This window comes from Vanellus vanellus, assembly GCF_965231255.1.
Source record: "Vanellus vanellus genome assembly, chromosome: Z".
Classification (NCBI taxonomy): Eukaryota; Metazoa; Chordata; class Aves; order Charadriiformes; family Charadriidae; genus Vanellus; species Vanellus vanellus.
Window position 1 is genome coordinate 85,029,380 of NC_138908.1, and position 20,562 is coordinate 85,049,941.

Consider the following 20,562-nt stretch of genomic DNA (forward strand, 5'->3'; position numbering starts at 1 on the left):
ACTGGGTGGATGCTAGTATGATACAAGGCCTCGGCTTTATGAGTTCAGATCTGGGCTTTGTGAGTTTGACATTTTGTGAAAAAAGCTTTTCTTTGACAGAAATTGTTTCAAATTATGTAAGTGCAAAAAATAACATCATTTGATAACCACCGTTGCAATGTGACATTTATGCTGTCTTTGTATGTTGAACATGATAAAATTGTTATTGAGAAGAGTGAGGTAAATTCTTATTTCCCAATTCACCAATGACAGAATTATTAGCATTAAATAAGCATTCTGTGTAATATATTAAATTAGTTTATTGTGCTTGATCTAATTTCTGGTATGTGCATTTTACTGTGAAAATTATATTAGTTTTAAAATGTAAGCAAAGAAACCAAAGACTGAATGAGCCTAAAATTTAACAAGCCTGAAGCCAAACTGCTCTCTCCAATATCTGTTTGTTTTCAAAACATTTTTGCAAGCTTGCATTGCTTATAATCACGCTGTTCCTGTTTATGCATTGTTATTTCCAAGGTTATTAATGTGTGCTCAAAAATATTTTTGAAGGGGGGGGCAGTAATTAAGTTGCCCTTTTTAAAATCCTTAATTATTTTCTATTTTAATATTAATTTTGCCACAGCAGAAAATAAACAACAAGTGAGCACTGGAGGAAGACCAAGAAGGTAAGAGAAATGTGTGGGTTTTTTCTGGGCAGAAAATTTTCCTATAAAAGCAATATATAAAAGCAAAACTGCTGTATTTGAAAACTGCCTTTTAATCTTTTGGTATTTTGAAGGAAAAAAGAAGTGAAAGCCTTTGAAGATGTTTTTTTTTTTAATTCTAGGGCAGCAAGCTCTTTTCAGAATCTCCCAAGGCTCAAACATCAAACAGTGCAAAGACCGTTGTCAAAAACTTCACCTGCGAGTACAACAGAATTTAAATCAGTCACCAAGGAGAGCCCCAAACAGGTTTAAATGTGTTTTATCTTGGCAGCATTACAGTTGAAATTAATGTGATTTTATTTTGAAGAGGCTATAGGAAGCAAGAGGATGGGGGTTTTTATTTTTTAAGTCCTTGTCTATATTTCTGCATAGGGAGGAGCTCATCTTTGACCAGTTCTCACCCTTAAAAAAAAACAACCCAAAACATTAGCTTTTGGACTTTACAGTAATAACTGCTGTGAAGTGAATGTCAAAGTAATTTATAATCCTAAAATAGCTCCTAATTTCTAACTTGACATACTGTGCCTGTTTCAACTGTTTGTTAGCTGTTTCTTCTCATAACTATGTAAAATGCAGATTTCTGCAAATTAAAATGGGAGCTCTGTGCATGAAGTAACTTGAATGCTGAGCTCTAGAGTCATGCTTTCATCACTGCTGTCACCAGTCAGATGAACTCTAAATGCACAATGATGTTTGTCTGACAAATAGGGGATTACTCTTGCAACTTCCACATACAGCTCATCTGGGCATGTATGAAGAGGTGGGATGATACATATAGCAGAATGTCTGCAACTCATCTACTTGGCAACACATCTGTTTTAAAATTGATTTTTCTTTAGAATAATGACAGTGCAATTACTTTGGAGCAATCTGACTTTGGCTTAAGCATCTCGGCAATAGACAAAACTGGAGGAGACAGCACTCGCCCAAGAAGGGTTGGTGGAAACCTAGTATGTGATTTATGATAGAAATGTATATGTAAAAAATACACATGGAATTTTTTCACAAATATCAAATGCAAGCTTTTTGTGTATATTTTTATATAAAATGTTGTATAATTAGCTGAAGAGTCAATTTTGTCATTTGGGCAGTCATTGTTTGCATAGGAGGCTCTGCTTGCATTAGACAGTATTTCAAACATCGTCAAGAAGGAAAAATATTTCAGTTTTTAAAACCCAGGTAATAGCTAAAATTGAAGATAAATTTAAAATTCATGAATGAGATGATAAGAGGCTCTGATGTTAAATTGTTGCAATGACTGAGGAGATGTGCATTATTTTCCCATTGCTGCCACAAATTCTGTGGTCAGGTTTTGCCATATTTAGGACTGTATGTGCAGTAAGAAAACTAATTGCTCTAACGGCAAGCAAAATTTGGTCCACTGCAGTTTTAACAGTTAAAGCCTGTCAAAACATTATTTTCTCCTGTAGGGACAAGTAATTGACTTCCATGGGTTGATTCAGGATGCTGTCAAAGTATCATCAAATGGAATAGCCTCAAACAGCCTTAATTGTGATCCAGATCCTTCAGTAAGTGTTTCTGTTCATATTTCTATCTGATGAACATGAACATCAGTTTGATATAACCAGGAACAAAATTAAATACCGCAAGGATGTTGTCTTCGTTCACAGGTGCTAAAAAAGGGCTTAGATTTCTGAGTGGTCTATTTCCTCCCTGAGTGGACAGTCATACCTGATACCAGTCGAATTTGTTGACAGTTGTTTACTCTTTGAACAGGACAACCAATACAAATGATACCTTATGATTCACAAAAAGAAAATTAAAAAATTGCAGAAACCCACAGAGCATCTGAGGGTGAAATTTAGATTCTTTTGAATTCAGTATGTTATTTAGTGTTCACCTTGGCTGAGACAGGAACAGAGTTTAGATGGTTGAGATAGAAAATTTTCAGTAAAGTAATCATTCCTTGACACAACCCATAGCTTCTAGGACAGTGCATCCAACTTAGTGCCCCTCCAGCTGGCAAATGCTACACTTGAAGAGACTTTCAAAACCGAGAATGTGACAATGTGGTCACCCATAGTTACATTTTTCACTCCTCTTTATGTGTGTAGGGTGTGTGTAGGACTACATGTGCAATAAGAGAGCTGCTCATTTTAGTGTTAATTCAGGATTAGATGCTGTTCAGGTGGAAAGATGAGTTACTGTAAATATGGCTTACTTCAAAATCTTTATTATTATCCATATTTTACAGCTTTAAAAGTTGATATTATGATGTGTCAGCTTTTTAAAAACTATTTCATAGTTCATCTGTTTAAAAATAATTGAAGTCTGACAAGAACTTATGTTTGTCTTTTTTAGGAACGATTATTGAAACCCCTTAGTGCTTTTGTTGGCATGACTGGTGAGATGAGAGAACTTGCAACGGTCATAAGCAAAGTAAGATCGGACCTCCGTTTCAGTTGTATAGAGATCTTGGTTATCTTTGTCATCTGAGAATGCTGTTTGTTTCTTTTTACTGTCACTGATAGGGCTTATTCTTGAACGTGCAAGCTATTTTTCTTATCATGCTACTCCCAACAAGTCATTTCTTTACATGTAATGATGTTTCTTTCTGATACACAGTGGGAGGAAGTAATTAAGTCCGTTCCTTTCTAATAGGGAACGTGTAATCTAATCATGTTGTACCCATGAGACTGTCATAGCTTTTCCATTTGTTCTTGTTTCTACAGAAAATGTACAATACTTCACGGAAACAAGAGATTTAAATATATTAGCTAATACCAACTATTATCTAATGTGATCAAATGATGGGAAAAACCTTGATTCAGCCCTGTGGGTGCAGTTTCCATTCAAGGCATTGGGCTGTATTCCATGTGGATGGTGTGCCAGCATCACAGCAAGATCCTGATTCTGAGTGTGTCTGCCAGATACCAAGTACCAAAATTATTAGACACTGATATTTCCACATTCTTTTGAGGCTAGTCCCGTGCCTTGCATTGTGCTGCCTGAATGAGCTGGACTCCTTCTCTTTTCACGCTTGGTGCAGTTGAGAGATGCTATTACTGTAGGCTCTGCAACCAGTGCCCTTCCCTCATCCCAGCGCAGGAGCTGCATGGGAAGCATCAATAACACACTGTATACCCGGGCAGACTGGTGATCCTTCCAGGATGGGCAGTTTGGAATCCCAACATCATCAGCACCATTCCATGGGTCCAGGTGCAGTCTAGCAAATGGGCCTTGGGCTGCTGCAGATCAGCCTGGCTACGAAGCAGGTAAATGCTTCGCACGCTTCGCCTCCCAAACCCCACGAGGCACTTGTCCAAAAGGCTCCATAGGATCACAGTATTTGATAGCATTGTGACTCTTTCTGCATATAAGCATCAGAAATGGTATCGGCAGTTGCTCCCACATACTTAAAATCATCTATTTTAAAAGCCTGTGAGACTTTTGCTGACTGATTTTTATAGCTGTGTGTGGCCCAAATTCTTGGTCTGCAAGTTTTGGATTTGCAGTTTAGTGGAACCAAAGTCTAAGACATTTCCAACCTTAAAGTAAGAAAATCCTCATTCATTTCGGTTCCTGTCTGTTTATTAATTTATGGTAAACCTTTAAAAATAGTGGTGGTGTTGCTGCTGCTTTTGCAAAAAGCAGTAAGGTTGCTTTAGCCTTCATTATGGTATGTTTTTTAAATTGTGCTGGTATGTTCCTAGTTGCTATGGTAATCAACACTGTGTAAATCAATAAAAATAAATAGCATGTGGTGTCTATTTCACAACACAATCTAATTTAATTTGGAAACAGTTATGGAAGTCTCTACTTAGCATCATAAATCTGATTCATCTTAATTTGCTGTTAATAGAAAGGGAAAGTGTAATCTACTCTGTATAAATAATTTTTCTAATTGTATTAAATCAAATTTTCCCCTTGGATATAAGCAAATAATTTTTTCCTCAGTCTCTGGGGACTGCCTGTTTTTATTGGAGAGCAAAATTCATCCCAAGTATTTGTGTTGAGGATATGATATTTTCTGCAGAACAGTTAGTCTCTGAAATGCAAAGTCACCAAATATTGCTAAGGCAAATGGAAAGATTCATAGAAGATTTAGAAAGTTCAGTGAATTAAATTAAATTAATTTAGTGAGTGCTTCAGGGCATAGACTAATTACTGACTTTCTTTTGATAGATGCTTAGGGCAAAATTTTCCTTCTGTTACAGAGTTTGTCATACCTTTCCTTACAGCGTAGAAAATCTTGCATAGTGTGGGGTACATAGCAATTTTTCACTGTTACTTATAAGTGATAGGTGCCGCCATAAAGTTGCTGAGCATCAAGTTTAAAACAAACAAAAGTATTTCCTCATTGCACATGATTAAACTGTGGAACTCATTACTACAGAATAAGCGTGTTCAAAAAAGAGGTAAGAGAAATCCACTGAAGGATGAATGTCAAAGGGCGTTTGAACTCAAAGACTAAGATGTAATTTTAATTCTCAAAGTCCTTCAGTTGGATGTAAATATGAACCAACATGTCAGTCCTGTTGCTTATACTTTTTTTTCGGACATCCAATACTTGCCAGCATTAGAGACAAAACATTAGGCTTCACATCATGATAGTTTGCCGTATGTTAGCTGATTGTTAAAACTAACTAATGGAAAACAGATCTGAAAACAGATCTGCTCGGCGTATACACTTGGCAGTGTATATGCTCATAGGGAAACTAGGGGCTAGAGGGGAAGCAAGGCACAATGTAGCAGTACTGTAGAAATGGCTGCTGTGTAAGCTTTCCTCTTGGGAGGTCCCTAGTAGGTAGGGTTAAATAATACAGTTCGTATCACTTAATAGCGCTCTTACTTCATAACTGAGTCGAGTCTGTTACTTTCCCAGAGGTCGTTATCTTAGTGCAGAAGAACTTGCATTTTACTGACAGGATGCGATGTATGTTGCAGGACATCTATCTCCATAATCCAAACGTGAAGTGGGATGATATTATTGGACTGGATGCAGCTAAAAGGCTAGTCAAGGAAGCAGTTGTTTATCCCATAAGGGTAAGGCACTAAATAGTTTTAAGAAAACCAGTGTTGGGCTCATTAGCATTTTCCTTGTCGTTACAGTGGTGTTTTAGAGTTCTCAGTATTTCAGTGCTTTTGTAGGCTATTCATGTTAGAACTGTTCCTGTTCCTGACAATGGCATATGCATTCTTCTATAGGAAAATGGCCTTTCAATATTGATATTGTAAGTGTTGGGTCCTATTCTTTGGCACTTCTGGCAATGTAAGAGGTGCTGGATTTGGTTTCTATTAATTCAATAGAAAATGACATATAGAAGAGAATATCAAACCGATTGCATTTGAAGACTTCACTTAAAACAGATTTCAAATGGTAAATACAGTATTTTTCTCAGTACTCAGATCATATATAATATATTGTTTTGCTGGAGTTTTATCCCCCTCTGTTCAAATTTCTTAGGTTTCCTGAATGCATTGGGAGCAGTGGGGTAGGGGTTAGAATCCCTTGCATTTTGTTATAGATGACACATTTTTAATCCCTGAATTACTTTTTTGTTTTCACAGTACCCCCAGCTGTTTACAGGCATTCTGTCTCCTTGGAAAGGACTATTGCTGTATGGACCACCAGGTATGGAGACCTTTATACCATATCCACTTGTTTATCACTGCTTCTGGTTTTGTCCCATGGAAAAATCATTGATGCTAGTTAGATCAAATGTGTTAATAATAAAAAACAAGTTCTGTAATGTGAAATAAAAGGAGACATGTTGATTACATCTGTTTCTGACACTCAAACCTTTCCATTTACCTTTCTCACAAACCTCAACTGTTTCTACACCTGAATCTTCCAAAACCAGTACTTATGCTAAGCATTCCAAGGAATGATAACTCTTATCTCTGTTTTCGCTCAGCTTGGGCCATATTAATCAAGTTTAGCTTGACCTGATCTTACCAAATGTGAATAAATCTGGCGTGAACTCATCTTCTTAAGGAAAATGTCCTTTCTGTTTTCTGCATTTGGGGGTTATTTTGGAAATGGGGTGGAGGCTTTTCCCTCTGCTGTGCTAGCTGGGTGTTTTCCACGTCAGCACAGCTTCACTGCTCCCTCTGCTCCACCTTGACACAAGCACTACCACCATGAGTGTGGCTAGGAGGGGACAGAGGGCACAAGTACCACCTGAGTCAGGTTACAAAAGCTGTTGTTTCAGTAAACTCCATTTGTTCCTGTGAATGTTCAGGTGTACTTGCCACAGGAGGCATCTTGACCTTTTCAGCGTGGAGTACTTCAGAATTTGGGGAATGCATTAAGCAGTGCTGTATTACCTGAGTTTCTCCAGACAATCCTGGAAGGGCAACAAAATGATCTGAGGGCTGGAGCACCTCTGCTGTGAGGACAGGCTAAGAGAGCTAGAGTTGTTCAACCCAGAGAAGAGAAGGCTTCAGGGAGACCTTATAATGGCCTTCCAGTAATTAAATGGGGCTTATAAGGAAGATGGGGATAGATTTTTAGTAGGGCCTGTTGCGATAGAACAAGGGGTAATGGATTTAAATTAAAAGAGGGGAGATTTAGACTAGATATAAGGAAGAAGTTTTTTACACTGAGCGTGGTGAGACACTGGCCCAGGTTGCCCAGATTGGTGGTAGGTGCCCCATCCCTGGAAACATCCCAGGTCAGGTTGGACGGGGCTCAGAGCAACCTGATCTAGTTGAAGTTGTCCCTGCTCATGGCAGGGGGGTTGGACTAGAGGGCCTTTAAAGGTCCCTTCACGCCCAAACTATTCTATGACTTTTTCTATTTTGATGGTTTTACCTGACTGATCGTAGGGTGAGGGGAATTATCCAAACATTTGCATTGTATTTCTTTAGAGAATGAATTTCTTCAATGCTGTTATTTGTAGGTACTGGGAAAACTCTGCTTGCTAAGGCTGTTGCCACAGAATGCAATACAACATTTTTCAACATATCAGCATCCACTATTGTCAGCAAATGGAGGGGTGATTCAGAAAAACTTGTCCGGGTAAGAATTATTATCTTAATTTTAACATACATCAGGTTCCCACTTAAAGAACTGGAGTTTAACACAGAACTGGAAAGTGAGTATTCCTCTGATATGCATAATGTTTCCTGTCTTGGACAAAACATATGACTCTGCTCTTATCTAGTTGTTAAAATGGGAATAACATCACTTCTGCAGAAGTCTTACAATGGATTTTTGCTGTGAAATTTTAGTTCTGCACTGTAAGATGAAGCAGATGTCCTGAAGGTAGCAAAGATTGTTTGACTCACTGAATAGTGGACAGGCAAGCAGAGTTCCTAACTAAAATACTGTTTGCTTAGTAACCCCTTCAAAGCACTTCACATCCTTTCTGCAAGACTCAGCTCATAGGCTCCCTATGAAGGGTCAAACATTTTAGCACCTTTTTTAATTTTGGTGCTAAACGAGTTACTGGTGCTCATTTGCTCAGAAGTTTGCCAAAGTTTTCATGTGACCTGAATTCTGAGTGTTTAACATAAGTTGATGACCTGCAACCACAGGAGACATCACATTTCTTTCAGTGTGGCCTTTCCCACATCAGGTCTTCTCTAAAACTATTTTGCTGGCTCTGTCCACAACAGCAGCCGACGCAACACAAGGGTGCCGAGCTGCCAAGTAACTGTTTGTATTTTAACTCCTCTATCCCCTAGGCTCTCTCTGACCAGGTGCTTTCAAGATGTGGTGATTGCAATGTCATTTTCCACAAGAAAATGTGAAGCAGGACAGCCCAGTAGCTAACGCGCTGGCCAGAGCCCCTCCAAACTGGGTTCTGTTCCCAGCTCCCTCCAAGAGCAGCTGTCCCAGCAGCTGCGCAAGTCACTCCACATTTATTTTCTCTCCCGCCCTTTATCTGTCTCTTCTATTTAGACTCTAAGCCCTTCAGGGCAGGGACTGTCTGTAAGTACGTGTTTATGCCATTGCAAGCACTATGGAGCCTTGATCTTGGCTGTTATTTAGTTTTCAAAATTCCCTACTGTTCTTAGACTTCGGGGCACTGAATTGGCAACGAATTCCCTTGTCACGAAGATCTTGCAGTCAAACACAGATGTAAAGTTGTTTTAAGGAGGGTAGTTTGATGGTAAATGTATGTTTGCATATAGACTAGGAAGTAGCATGCATGGCTCAACAGTGGTACAAAAAAATTCAGGGATTCAGGTGTCGCATCCTTGCCCTAAGATGCCCATCCTAATCTCTCCGTAATGTCCACCATTTCAGTGTAGAAAATCCACAAGCTCTTAGCTTTTCTTTACACTCATCTCTTAGGCTACGCTTCAGATAGATACAGACCTCCTGAAAATGAGTAATTGTAACAGATTGCACTCGGCGAATGGCATTACAAGCATTGTTAATCTCCCTTGAAATTTAGGCAATGTCTGCAACACGTAGTTATTCTTCATGTGTCTTAGTCCTTTAAAATGGCACATTTTTCTTCTGACATTCATATCCTATGTTATTGATGCTCTTGACATCTGTCTCAGTAGCTTCCTAGAAGTTTCCCTTCCGGCAGGAGCAGGGATGGGACAGCCTGTTTTTTGACACCACTATCCAAGAGGGTTTTTGTGAACATGCTGCAGCATTTGCAATGATACTGAATTTGTGGCATTTCACCCTTAGTTGACTTTTTGGCAGAAACCAGAAATGAAATAAGATTGGGACAGCTCTAAGAAAAGTATTGTGTGAATTTATATCCTAAAATGACACAAGGCTGGTGCAGGAATCTGAAGTTGTGTGAAGTATATGTGGATTTTGTGGTCGTTTGGAGAAATGTTTGCTCATTGCGTTTTCCTCAGTTCTCAGCTGTATTGGTGTGATTTTATATTTCAGATTTGTAGTAAAATTGTAGACTGGTCATGGACTACTTGTGACTCTGGGCAAATAATTTAAATCCTGTGCTTCATATCCAAAGCGTAGGAAATAATATATTTCTTCTTAAATTTGATTTTTTAAGTGTTCAGATAAATGCTAGATTAATACGCATTGTTAGTGATATTTCTTTAAAAACTCAAAGAACCCTTCACTCAAGAAGAACTGAGAATATGTTTTTACTGCTAATATAAGCCTCTCCTTGTTTACAGAAAAATAGATGAAACTTCTTTCTCAAAAGGGCAGACCCAGATTTTGTGTTTCAGCTTAATGTTCCATTTTTTAATCTTGATTGATTGTTCAAGCAGTTTATGGTTTTTTTTTCACCAGGAAAAACAAAAGAATTGCTTGATTCTTATCAAGAGAATAGGTCCATTTTCTTTCATTATGGTTCAGCTGATTTTTAATTTTTTTTTCCTCAAATCCTTATTTAAAAAACTACAAATGGAGCAACAACAAAAGACGGATGTTTAATCTCTGATAAAAATTTAGGACTTCCCAGAATCCTCTGATGGATCGTTTTCTTCTATCCCATTATTCGCAGGGTACTCTGATAGGATTTAGCCAGAAAGATTTATATATAAAGACAGGATTACAAGCCTGTGTTCTTTATATCTCCTTTACAAACCTTTCCAAATTTGAGAGGATTCAGGGACCCTCAGCCTCAGAGCTTTTTCCCAGCAGATATCGCTTTTTGTCCTAGGAGTTTGGAATGTGGGTACTGTTATTTATCTTGTGGCCCTTCATGCCTTTTTGTGTTAATGTTCTTGTTGATCTTGTCTGTCATGTTTACTCTTCTCTCTAAACAGGTATTGTTTGATCTTGCCCGGTATCATGCTCCTTCCACAATTTTCTTGGATGAGCTGGAGTCAGTTATGAGTCAAAGAGGCGCTATTTCTGGGTAATTGATGAGACCACTTCCTATGGCTTTAGGAGAATATTTGTCCTCCTTTTACTGCATCTTTTCACTAGTGTGTGCATTCAGGTGCTGACCAATGTTTAATCCTACAGTGTACCTGTTAGAAACAAATCTTCGCTAAACTAAAGCCCGAGGCTACTCTATAAACTTCAACAGGAGCATGACTGGGCCGCTAAAATTCTTGTCTTTCAGATTTTATTGACATTATAATTGCTTTGAGTGACAATGGTAATTTTCATGACTTTTTATTAAGTATTTTTTCTTTTGTTCTGTTGTCAACTTTAGGAGCCTCACAGTGTATTATAGTCAGAATCAGCTCCAAAAGCACTGCTTCATGGAAGCGTTGCATACACTGGGGGGGATTTAAAGAGTGGGATGTGACAGTTGTTTCATTCACAGTAGATGAGATCAGTAGAGAAGGAAGCATGAAAGACGGGTTGTGTGAAGATTAGCAAGGGAGTATGGGTCCAGCAAGACTGTGAGAAGGAGGAAGGTGCAAGAGTGTCTAACTAGTGGTGCTGTACTTTAAAATAAGGGATTTGAAGTGGAAATAAAGGCCGGGGGGGTGGGAGGAGTGGGGGTGGGCAACAAGAGAAGATTTGTTAGAGGCGAGTAAGAAGTGTGATGCTTTGGACAGGCTTAGGGGTAGCAGGGTAAGATGGAGTGTACATGGTGGAATGGCATTTTCATTAACAGGACAAATTTTTGTGGCATTGTCAGGACTTCCAGATGCAGGAATGGGAGGATGCTATTATTGTCATCCATGGCGTAGACAGCTTGTAGTTAAAAAACAGATTGCAGAGGTTAGGGGTGGGGAAGAAGCAGGAGAAATATAAAAATGTTATAACCATTAGGAGCCCATTACAGTGGATTTTATGTACTGTAAATTATATGCTCACAAAGGTTTACAGAATGTGCCATATCATAAAGATACAACTTGAAATAATTGTTAGTTAATAGCTATAAATTATGGGCCAAATTTTGCCTTCATGTATACTTTTCACGGAATCCCGGAATTTTCAGAGTTGGAAGGGACCTCCAGAGATCATTTTCAAAGGTCTTATTATCATCACTGGATCATATATTTTAATAAGGATTTTTATTCAAGATTATGTAGTTATTTTTACATATTCTTATTAAATATGGACTTGACACTGATGTGTGGATGCCTTTGCAGAAATAAGCCATTAAACCTGAATTGTTAACACTTACCATCTAAGGCCCTGATGCTTTCTCTGGGTTTGATCCAGGAGTTTCCAAGAACTCAACATCTGCGACCAAGAGTTCAAACTGGTTTACTGCAAAATTGGTTACCTGGATCAGGGCCAGAATTCTTAGCACTTTGCTTAAGTTCCCCTTCTCTTCTTGTGGAAGGAGCCTTTCTGTGTGGTTGCTGACCCATTTTTAAATTTGTTTCAGTACAGCATATTTTTCTGTTTGCTTTTGATAGAATATTTTGCAAAATACTGAATTCGGGAGCAGGTGTATTTTCTTGGGGACTCTTAACATTCACTCACAGAAAAATGCCAGTAGTTGCCCTGAACAGGGTAGGTGTGTTAGTTATTTAATGGCAACTATCCCGTTATAAAAATTCTGTCATACAGCTCAATCAGTCAAAGCCTTAGCTGTTTTCCAGTAAACATCAACACTGTGTGGAGATTAATATGAAGAAAAAAATAAAAATAAATACTTTCTTTGGATTCAGCAATAGTGAATTCTCCACACTTTAATGCACTGAAAAGAGTCCATTTAAGTAATCATTAGAAAGCTTGATTTTAATGCTTAGATGTTAGCTAATGGAGCTTAATCATGCTTTGAACTGGGGGAAAACTGACAAGGGCTCAGTTGCTGTGAATGACACTGTATAAATAAAGATGATTACTTTAATGCACTGAGCAAATAATATTTCTCTGAATCTTGGTAGTGGTGAACATGAAGGAAGTCGGCGGATGAAAACAGAATTACTGGTGCAGATGGATGGCTTGGCCCGATCTGATGATCTTGTATTTGTTTTAGCAGCTTCCAATCTGCCATGGTAAGAGATCCAGAGAGTACATTTTGAATACATTTTCATGAGCTTCTAAGCACAGATAAAGATTTTATTTAGACTTTTGCAGAAAAGCCTTGATATTTGGTTAAAGCATTTAAAGATTAATTTGGAGCTTTTACTTTTAAACTCTACAATTCTTGCTATTTGTGCCATATGAGAATAATCCATAATAAAGTCAACATATGCTGGCGCTACCAGCTGCTAATATTTAAAATGGAGTATTTGACTTTATAGGGAAGTTATTTACTATGTTTAAGCTAAGAAGGGTTTCAGCCTGGAACCGTAAGTTGCTTAAAACATCTAGTGCTTAGAAGGATACTCCATAAATAGGAATGTTGGATTTTATTGGTATCAAATGTGACTTTTAAAAGTTGACAGACAAAATTCTTCAGTTTCTTCAACATAATTTAGAACAGAAGAATAAAAGGTTTAAGACTGGGACTAAGGCACTTCATCGATGGGGTTGGTTCTCAAAACGGGCAGCGCATGTATTGAGAACGAGACAGACAGGAGAGGATTGGTGACAGAGGTCACATTTGTGGTGTAACAAGTGGGGATGGTGGGGGGAGTCCAAAAGATAGCAGAAAATGGCCAGCTCATGTGGTCTCCTTCAATAGCATCTCCCACAGCCACTGTCAGAGCCAGCACATTGATCTGGCTTGATGATTCATCTGAACTGGTGGAGTGTATCTTCTTTCATACAAAACATTATCAAGTGGTTGCAAATGGTAAATGGGGATAAGCACAGCTATTTTTAACAGTCTAATTTGTAGCTCACTAATCATTTTGCAGAGTAGAAGCCAACGTCTGTACAGGCAATTGAAGCACGTTGATGACAGGCTTGTTTTTGAAGTTAGTTTTCATAGGTCTGGAACTAGTCTGGATTTTTGCCTGCCCCAAGATTCCCCCTGGGCTACCAATGTATGAAATCTTCAGTAGAAGAACAGTCTTTCCTGCTGAGAAATCTGTGCATTGAAAGCAGAGAGGGGAACATAAGCAAAGTAAACTATGGAAATTATCTGTTGGTGAGGGACAGTCTTGGAGGCAGATGTCTGCCAAAAAGATGAGTTAGGCATAAGAAGGGTTTTTTTCTTCCTTTCTCTGAAGTATACAGGAAGCAGAGAAATACAAAGTGTCTGCTGGGGGAAGACTGCGGGCTAATATTTTTGCAGTGTGCTGATCATCATAACACTGAGGTCTTTCTTGATATCCATTCCCCTAAAAGCACACAGACCTAAGTGGGCCTATTAATCTTTTACATGTAGAGGTGGTTGAGCTAGGAGTCTGAACAGGAGAGGACAGCGGTTCTGTTTCCAAGGAGCTTCAAACCATGGTTTGGGAAACATTTGCTGGAGCCCAATGGCTGGTGTTCACAGGAATGGCCTTGTGCGAGAAGAGGCTTAGCAGCATTTCAAGCAGCAGTACTTGAAATTTGGCTGAAAGGCATGTTGTTCATTGACACTCGCCCAGCTCCACAGTGTGGGATTCTGCCCCTCTGCTGTGCTCTGGGGAGACCCCCCTGCAGTGCTGCCTCCAGCTCGGGGATCCCAACAGCAGAAGGACATGGACCTGTTGGAGTGGGGCCAGAGGAGGGCACGGAGATGTTCTGAGGGCTGGAGCCCCTCTGCTGTGAGGACAGGCTGAGAGAGTTGGGGGTGTTCAGCCTGGAGAAGAGAAGGCTCTGGGGTGACCTTATTGCAGCCTTTTAGTCCCTAAAGGGACTACAGGAAAGCTGGGGAGGGACTTTTTAGTAGGGCTGTAGTGACAGGACAAGGGGTAATGGTTTTAAACTAAAAGAAGGGAGATTCAGACTAGGTAGAAGGAAGAAATTTTTTACATTTAGGGTGGTGAGACACTGGCCCAGGTTGCCCAGAGAGGTGGTAGATGCCCCATCCCTGGAAACATTCCAGGTCAGGTTGGACGGGGCTCTGAGCAACCTGATCTAGTTGAAGTTGTCCTTGCTCATGGCAGGGGGGTTGGACTAGATGGCCTTTAAAGTTTCCTTTCCAACCGAAACTATTCTATGATTCTGTGAAACAACAGATGTGGCAATTCAGAGCAATTGAGAGACCCGCAGGGGTCAGTGCTGTTTAACATCATCATTGATGACTTGGATGATGGAACAGAGTGCACCCTCAGCAAGTCTGCAAGTGATACAAAACTGGGAGGAGCAGTTGATAGACCGGGGGTTGTGCTGCCGTTCAGAGGGACCTCAACAGGCTGTAGGAATGATCCCACAGGAATCTCATGAAAGCTCAAGCGTGGCTGATCAAACACTGGCACAGGTTGCTCCGGGAGGTTGTGAAGTCTCCATCCTTGGAGATGCTCAAAACCTGACTGGACATGGCCCTGAGCAACCTGCTCTGGCTGACCCTAATTTGAGCAGAGAGTTGGACTAAATGATCTCCAGGAGGTGCCTTCCAACCTCAGCCGTTCTATGATGATGTAATTCAAAGCAGGGACCTCATCTGGGTATGTGAGAATAATTTGAAGTATTTCTCTTTTGTGAATGTACGAAAGCCTGAGGGGAGCGGCCTTCTAAGTTAGGCATAGAGGCACAGTTACTGCATAAAAACAGGCAGTGTGTTACCTTTCACGATCCCTCGTGAAAATTATACAGATTAAAATAAATACCTAAAATGTCACTCGAGAACTACTCAGTTCCTCTTTGCTGATGTAAAGCCTGGAGTTTCTGTCCCTCATGGGAAGCGATCCCGTCTGCCTCCTTCAACAAGCCTGTCTTTCCCTCTACATTTTCTTTCCTAATGCAAAACCTTATGTTTCCCATACAGTCAAGGAAGGATGCTTCTGAAAGCCCCCAGGCAGACGTCTTACCTGCTGAAATTCAAGTGTCAAAGTGACAACATATTCAGGGCTTTCATCTGCCTCCCTCCATGGCTTTCCCAGGGCTTTCAGGCTCTTTAGGAGAATGGCTGTGTGGGCACCTAAAATTTAAGTAGAAATTAGATGTACAAGTTAGGCTGGTCCAACAGTGTGAGTACAAAGCCATCGCTGGCTTATATAGCCATAATAGCGGAGCCTGTGTGTTGGTTTGGGGGATTTATGCCTTGGACAAACTCATGAATTTAAATCAGTACAAAATCCACCCCATTTTGTGTTATAGTATCTACATGAAAGGAAGTGAACAGAACTTGATTTAATTATGTTCCAGTTGTGTAAGAAAATGCTGAAAAATAAATAGCTACTGTATGTGTGAGCATTTAAGTTTGAAAATTAATACATTAATAACCCATAAGCTCTTTACGATTCATTAGTAATACACTATAAATGTTTATGTTACTGTAGCATCACGAGCCTTTTAGAAAGAGAAACTGAGCAATACATTACACCTTTCCGTGGTCTCTTAAATTATCCTGTGAGTACCTAAGCTGCTCGTGTAATGCTGCAGCATGGCGGTGGGAAAAAGGATCAGACATCTTTAGAGGATCCACGTCTTTCTACTTCTGCATAGTGGTTTGAAAGGAAAAATTGGGTATTTGAAACCCACTGAGGGGAAGTTCAGAGACAGCAACTGCTCAGAAGGTCACTGTGTGGCTGGTGCTGGATGTCGGCACCTTGGAGGTGTTTTAAGGTAAGCATGAGGCTGACCTGTCTTTGTATGATGCTGTGGAAAGAGATTCCTGCATGTGTCTTGTTACCGCGGCTCTGTCTTACACAACCGATAAACTCTTTCTGGAAAGTCATGCAAAAATTACAGAATACAGTTTTGAGTGTTTTACGCATTTGATTGTTTTGCAATTTTTGATTGTTTTGCAATTCTGAAGTGCTAATTTCTGCAAAATTTGCTTCTTTGAGACATCAAAAATGGCACTGTTGTTTTTTTAAGGTAAATCCAAAATGACAGGATTTCTATTTTGGGGGAACTGCTCCCACATAAAGCTGGCAATCTCTGTTGGTACGAGGGTGGCAGCTGAGCCACTGGGAGAAGCCAGCTCTCGCTTTTGAAAATTTTATACCAATTACATTTTGGACTTTCTCAACATCTCTCATGGGCAGGTTGGGTTTTGCCCTCTCCTAAGCAAATCCAACCTATGGACAGTGACTAGGTTATCTGGCAGAAATGTGCCTGCCGCAGGGAATGTGCTTTAAGGTGTGCCTGAGTGTATGCTTAAAAAGGTGTCTTAGGGGGATGGAAAGCCGTGAGCATTTTATATTTTTGAGGCTCACAGCCTTGAGGAATTTGGGAGTGTCTGCTTCCAGAGAGGTCAGGGGGGTTTGAACCTCCTTTAAGATCTCAACTATATGTTTTCAGATTATTTTTATGTGTTTTAGGTGACATTCAGCCCTACTGTAAGACCCCAGACTCCAGCTGCATAGGGATATTTCATAACAAAGTTTCAAAATTCCGAATGCTACCGGCCGAGGTTGTGGCTTCGCAGCACAGCCCTGTGTTCTTGGGAACATTTGGCGTTAAGCTGGATTTCAAGAGATTTGTTTAACTTAGGTCTTTATTGATCATGAAAAAAAAAAATTAGTACCAAGCTGCTTTTAGATGAATGAAAAGAAGCCCGAACAAAGCTCTTTACGCTGTCCTAAGCTGCACTGCAGCTATTGATCTTCTTCTTCAGCCAGTGCTTGCTGCCCAGCCTCATGTCCCGCTACTCAAGAACAAGGCACTTCCTATTGATGAATTACTCGTTGAAATGATTCAATGTAAAATAAAATAAAGGCCTGATTAGGGAAGAAATAAAAAGTGATCCATAACCACAGAGTGAATGTTTCCTAATGTATTAGTGTATTTAATTCAACCTCTATTGCAGTGCTGCTTGCTGCTCCCTCCCCACCCTCAGGGTGGGGGAATCGGAATGGTTTGGGTGGGAAGGGACCTTCAAAGGCTGTCTAGTCCACCCCCCCCGCCATGGGCAGGGACATCTTCCACTAGAGCAGGTTGCTCAGAGCCCCTTCCAACCTGACCTGGAATGTTTTGTGTGGCCAAGATGGGTTCAAGGAGATGTGAGCTGCAAAACCCAATCAGACCTGGGATTAGCCCGTAGCGAGCCCTTTCCATCACTCTCAGCAGGAGGAGAGCAAGGAAGGAGAGCGGACGAGGACAGTGTGGGGAAGCCCTAAAAGGAGCAGGAGAAGACATGGAGTGAGGACAAGCCCTTAGCTTGTGGGGGCTCTGCCCACGCTGTCTGTACAGGAGGATGGGAGGTGGGAAGGATGAGTAGCTCAATCATTCTTGATGCCTTTTCCTCCAGAGCACTGTGGTGGTGATCGCGCTAGGCAGGGATTAATTCTGGAACAGTCAGCCTTTGTTGCTGTTTCTGGGTTCACCTCTGAAGTTGTTGAGGTCTCTTAATTTCTGCCTAAAATGCATTTATTACCCTTCTCCCATCTGGAGAGGAAAATAGGTGTTTGTCTTGTTTATGTTTATGAAATTTGGGAGTTGATAACACAGCATAATGCCTCCTGATGTCAACCTGGGGGAGCTCCAAAAAGTCATCCGCTTCTGTAGGTCCTGTACAGCTTTGTGTATCTCTTAATGAGCATTTCTTAATACTTTTATTGGATATTGTTTCAGAGAATATTTTGGTTGGGTCAGTCAGTGCTTATTAGTCCATTCTGGTTAATGTCATTTAACCTTGTATTTGATCACTAACAAAACAATTTAGCAAACAACCCAAACACTTTAGATGTTAACAAAAATATTATGTCATTATTTTCCTCTTTAGCCAACAAGCAGGGTCACTGTAACCTTTCTGGCTAAATAGAGCAAGTTCTGTGTATCAGGGGACTTATTTACAGAACGTGGCTAGGGACTTCATGAAACTGATCTTGGGGCACAGCCCCGGAGTGCTCTGAAGCAGGAGGAGTGATGGAAAATGTCATCATTTAGAGGATTTGTAGAGTATTTGCAGAGACTTTGGCTGTGGTTGTCCTTTGCCTGCAAGGGTCTTTTAGAGTACCTGCACGGGCACTGCTAAAACCCTGAGAACTCTTGCCCTGCTTACTCAGAAGATGGTAATATCGATAAATAACAGCCAAGGGGTTGGCCAGCCAAAGAGTAATTATTTCCAGCCAAGCAAATAAATTTTGAGGAAGGAGAGCGGGGACTAACACAGTTCTTTGTCCATTCTGGGTGGGACCCTGTGTGAGGAGCGTTGCACTGCAAGTTGGACAACGTCTTAAATAGCCTAAAAATATCAATAATAACATTGATATACTAACAGCTATTGATTAGCAAACTCTGGTATTTACTTCTGAGGCCTTGATTAGAATTACTGGGATGGATCTGAGCAAATTCCTGTTGTCCTCTGAGTTCCTATTGATCTGGTTTTGTAATCTTCACTTCCGTTCTCCTTGGCTCACTGCACATGGAACAGCTCTCCCAAACTGAGAGGTCCTTTCTGGGGAAAGAGGTGCTTCTGCTCCCCCTGAGCCAGGCATGCTGAGGTCTGTGGAAAACCTCGACAGGTACCTATATGGAGATTAGGAGCCCATTTTTTGGTTTTCTTTATCATGTTCTGTGCCAGTAGAAAACATTTGCTATTAAAAAATATGGACAAGTCACCAAAGGTGACAGAAATAAGCTCTGTTGGTGTGCTACAGATCTGTCTTGAGCTGGCTTTGAGCTGCCTGTAAACTAAAGAGGAGTTTCATAGAAGAAGTGTTGCTTGAATGTTGACTTTGCTGGCAAAAGGATTTCACTCAGGGAATTGGGAGAGGTAGAGGTGGTTTTATTTAAGTGCACCTACAGAGCCAGATTGCAGGAGCAGTCCTCCAACAGCGGGCTCCTTCTGCTCAGCCAAAAAGGGTGGAAACGGTGCTTAGGGCTCCTGTTCTTCTGTCTGCACAAGACACACTGAAGTGAGTTTCCCCTTGATGAGCGTTTCTTGGCAGGTATGAGGACCAAATTATATTTTAAACTGAAATAACAAATCTGTCACTGAATGGGGCCAGTAGAGAAAGATTGGTACAGCACTTGGAAGGGTAATAATAGCTCAGAGCAGCTCCTGGAAGGCACTGGACACTTATGAGTGAGTAAATATTTTGTAGCAGCTATTTCTTCTTGAAAATTGTATGGATGATGGGGATACTTGTAGACTGTCCCCATCACACAAGCAGTAAGGGATAGACAGGAGTAGGAATTTGTGTTCAGTTGTTTGGTTGTGTTACCGTTAGATTAAAAAAAACTGAAAAGCACTTAGGAAAAAATGAGATTAAACTGGATTGTTTGGATGCATGTGCAAGAGGAGCTGGCATGCCGGGTGTACTCCTGACACTCGATAGACTCTGTGGCACTGGCAAGAAGAACTGTTGCTGGTGGTGGAATGCATTGAAAAAGGAACAGAAATAAACATTCATTTTTCTTTCAGGCTTCTTTTGTGCATCACAAGCAAATAAAAATGAAGAGTAGTCCTAAGCTTTTGTATTTTTCCTTTTTCTCTTTTTTTTTCTTTTTTAGGCAAAACACCTTTATCAGTATTGATGTTCACAGCATCGTGGGGTTTTGGCTCACTGACACATTTATCCAGCCTATCCATCCTTCACATGATCCTTTTCATAAGGATATTTTCCTTTGTGGCTGTATTATTTATAATTTGTATTCCAGGCGCAGTCTCGGATCAACGTCTTGTTCTGCCATAAACATGGCCCTCGCATCCAAGACCTTCAGTCTGTATTTTATACCTACTAAGCATCCTTTACAAAGTAGCAATTAATTAGTCCTGACAGTGCCCCAGACAGACAATTTGTAGTGTCTCCTTAATAGCAAAGGGAGAAAGGGAGAGGTTGTTACTGGTAAGACATGCAGCAGATGAGTACCAGAGCCAGGGAAGATAACTACAACTTCTGATTGTTATTGTTAAGCCTCATTGTCACAAGCCAGAGTATCGCTAACACACCAAACAGGAATACACTGGATAATTAATCCTTTTTTTTTTTTTTTTTTTTTAAATTAGATTGACACGGTTACAGGTGGGGGCAAAAAATGTCAGTCCCTGGAGCGAGGAGCTTGCTGTGAATGTCTCCATGTCTCCGCAAGATGCTCTGAGATTCC

At 40.4% G+C, this 20,562-nt stretch overlaps 1 protein-coding gene across 1 annotated transcript in view; it reads left to right on the forward strand.

Annotated features, from left to right (window-relative positions):
• Positions 1–20,562, forward strand: part of KATNAL2 (katanin catalytic subunit A1 like 2) — a gene marked incomplete at its 5' end in the record, with an annotated part of 32,265 nt that overhangs the window by 9,769 nt on the left and 1,934 nt on the right. The window contains 10 exons of the mRNA XM_082497783.1: positions 623–665; positions 827–950; positions 1,544–1,654; positions 2,135–2,233; positions 3,027–3,104; positions 5,613–5,711; positions 6,237–6,300; positions 7,571–7,689; positions 10,380–10,471; positions 12,414–12,524. Coding sequence (XP_082353909.1) covers positions 623–665; positions 827–950; positions 1,544–1,654; positions 2,135–2,233; positions 3,027–3,104; positions 5,613–5,711; positions 6,237–6,300; positions 7,571–7,689; positions 10,380–10,471; positions 12,414–12,524 — 940 coding nt within the window. The remainder of the gene's footprint in view (positions 1–622; positions 666–826; positions 951–1,543; positions 1,655–2,134; positions 2,234–3,026; positions 3,105–5,612; positions 5,712–6,236; positions 6,301–7,570; positions 7,690–10,379; positions 10,472–12,413; positions 12,525–20,562) is intronic.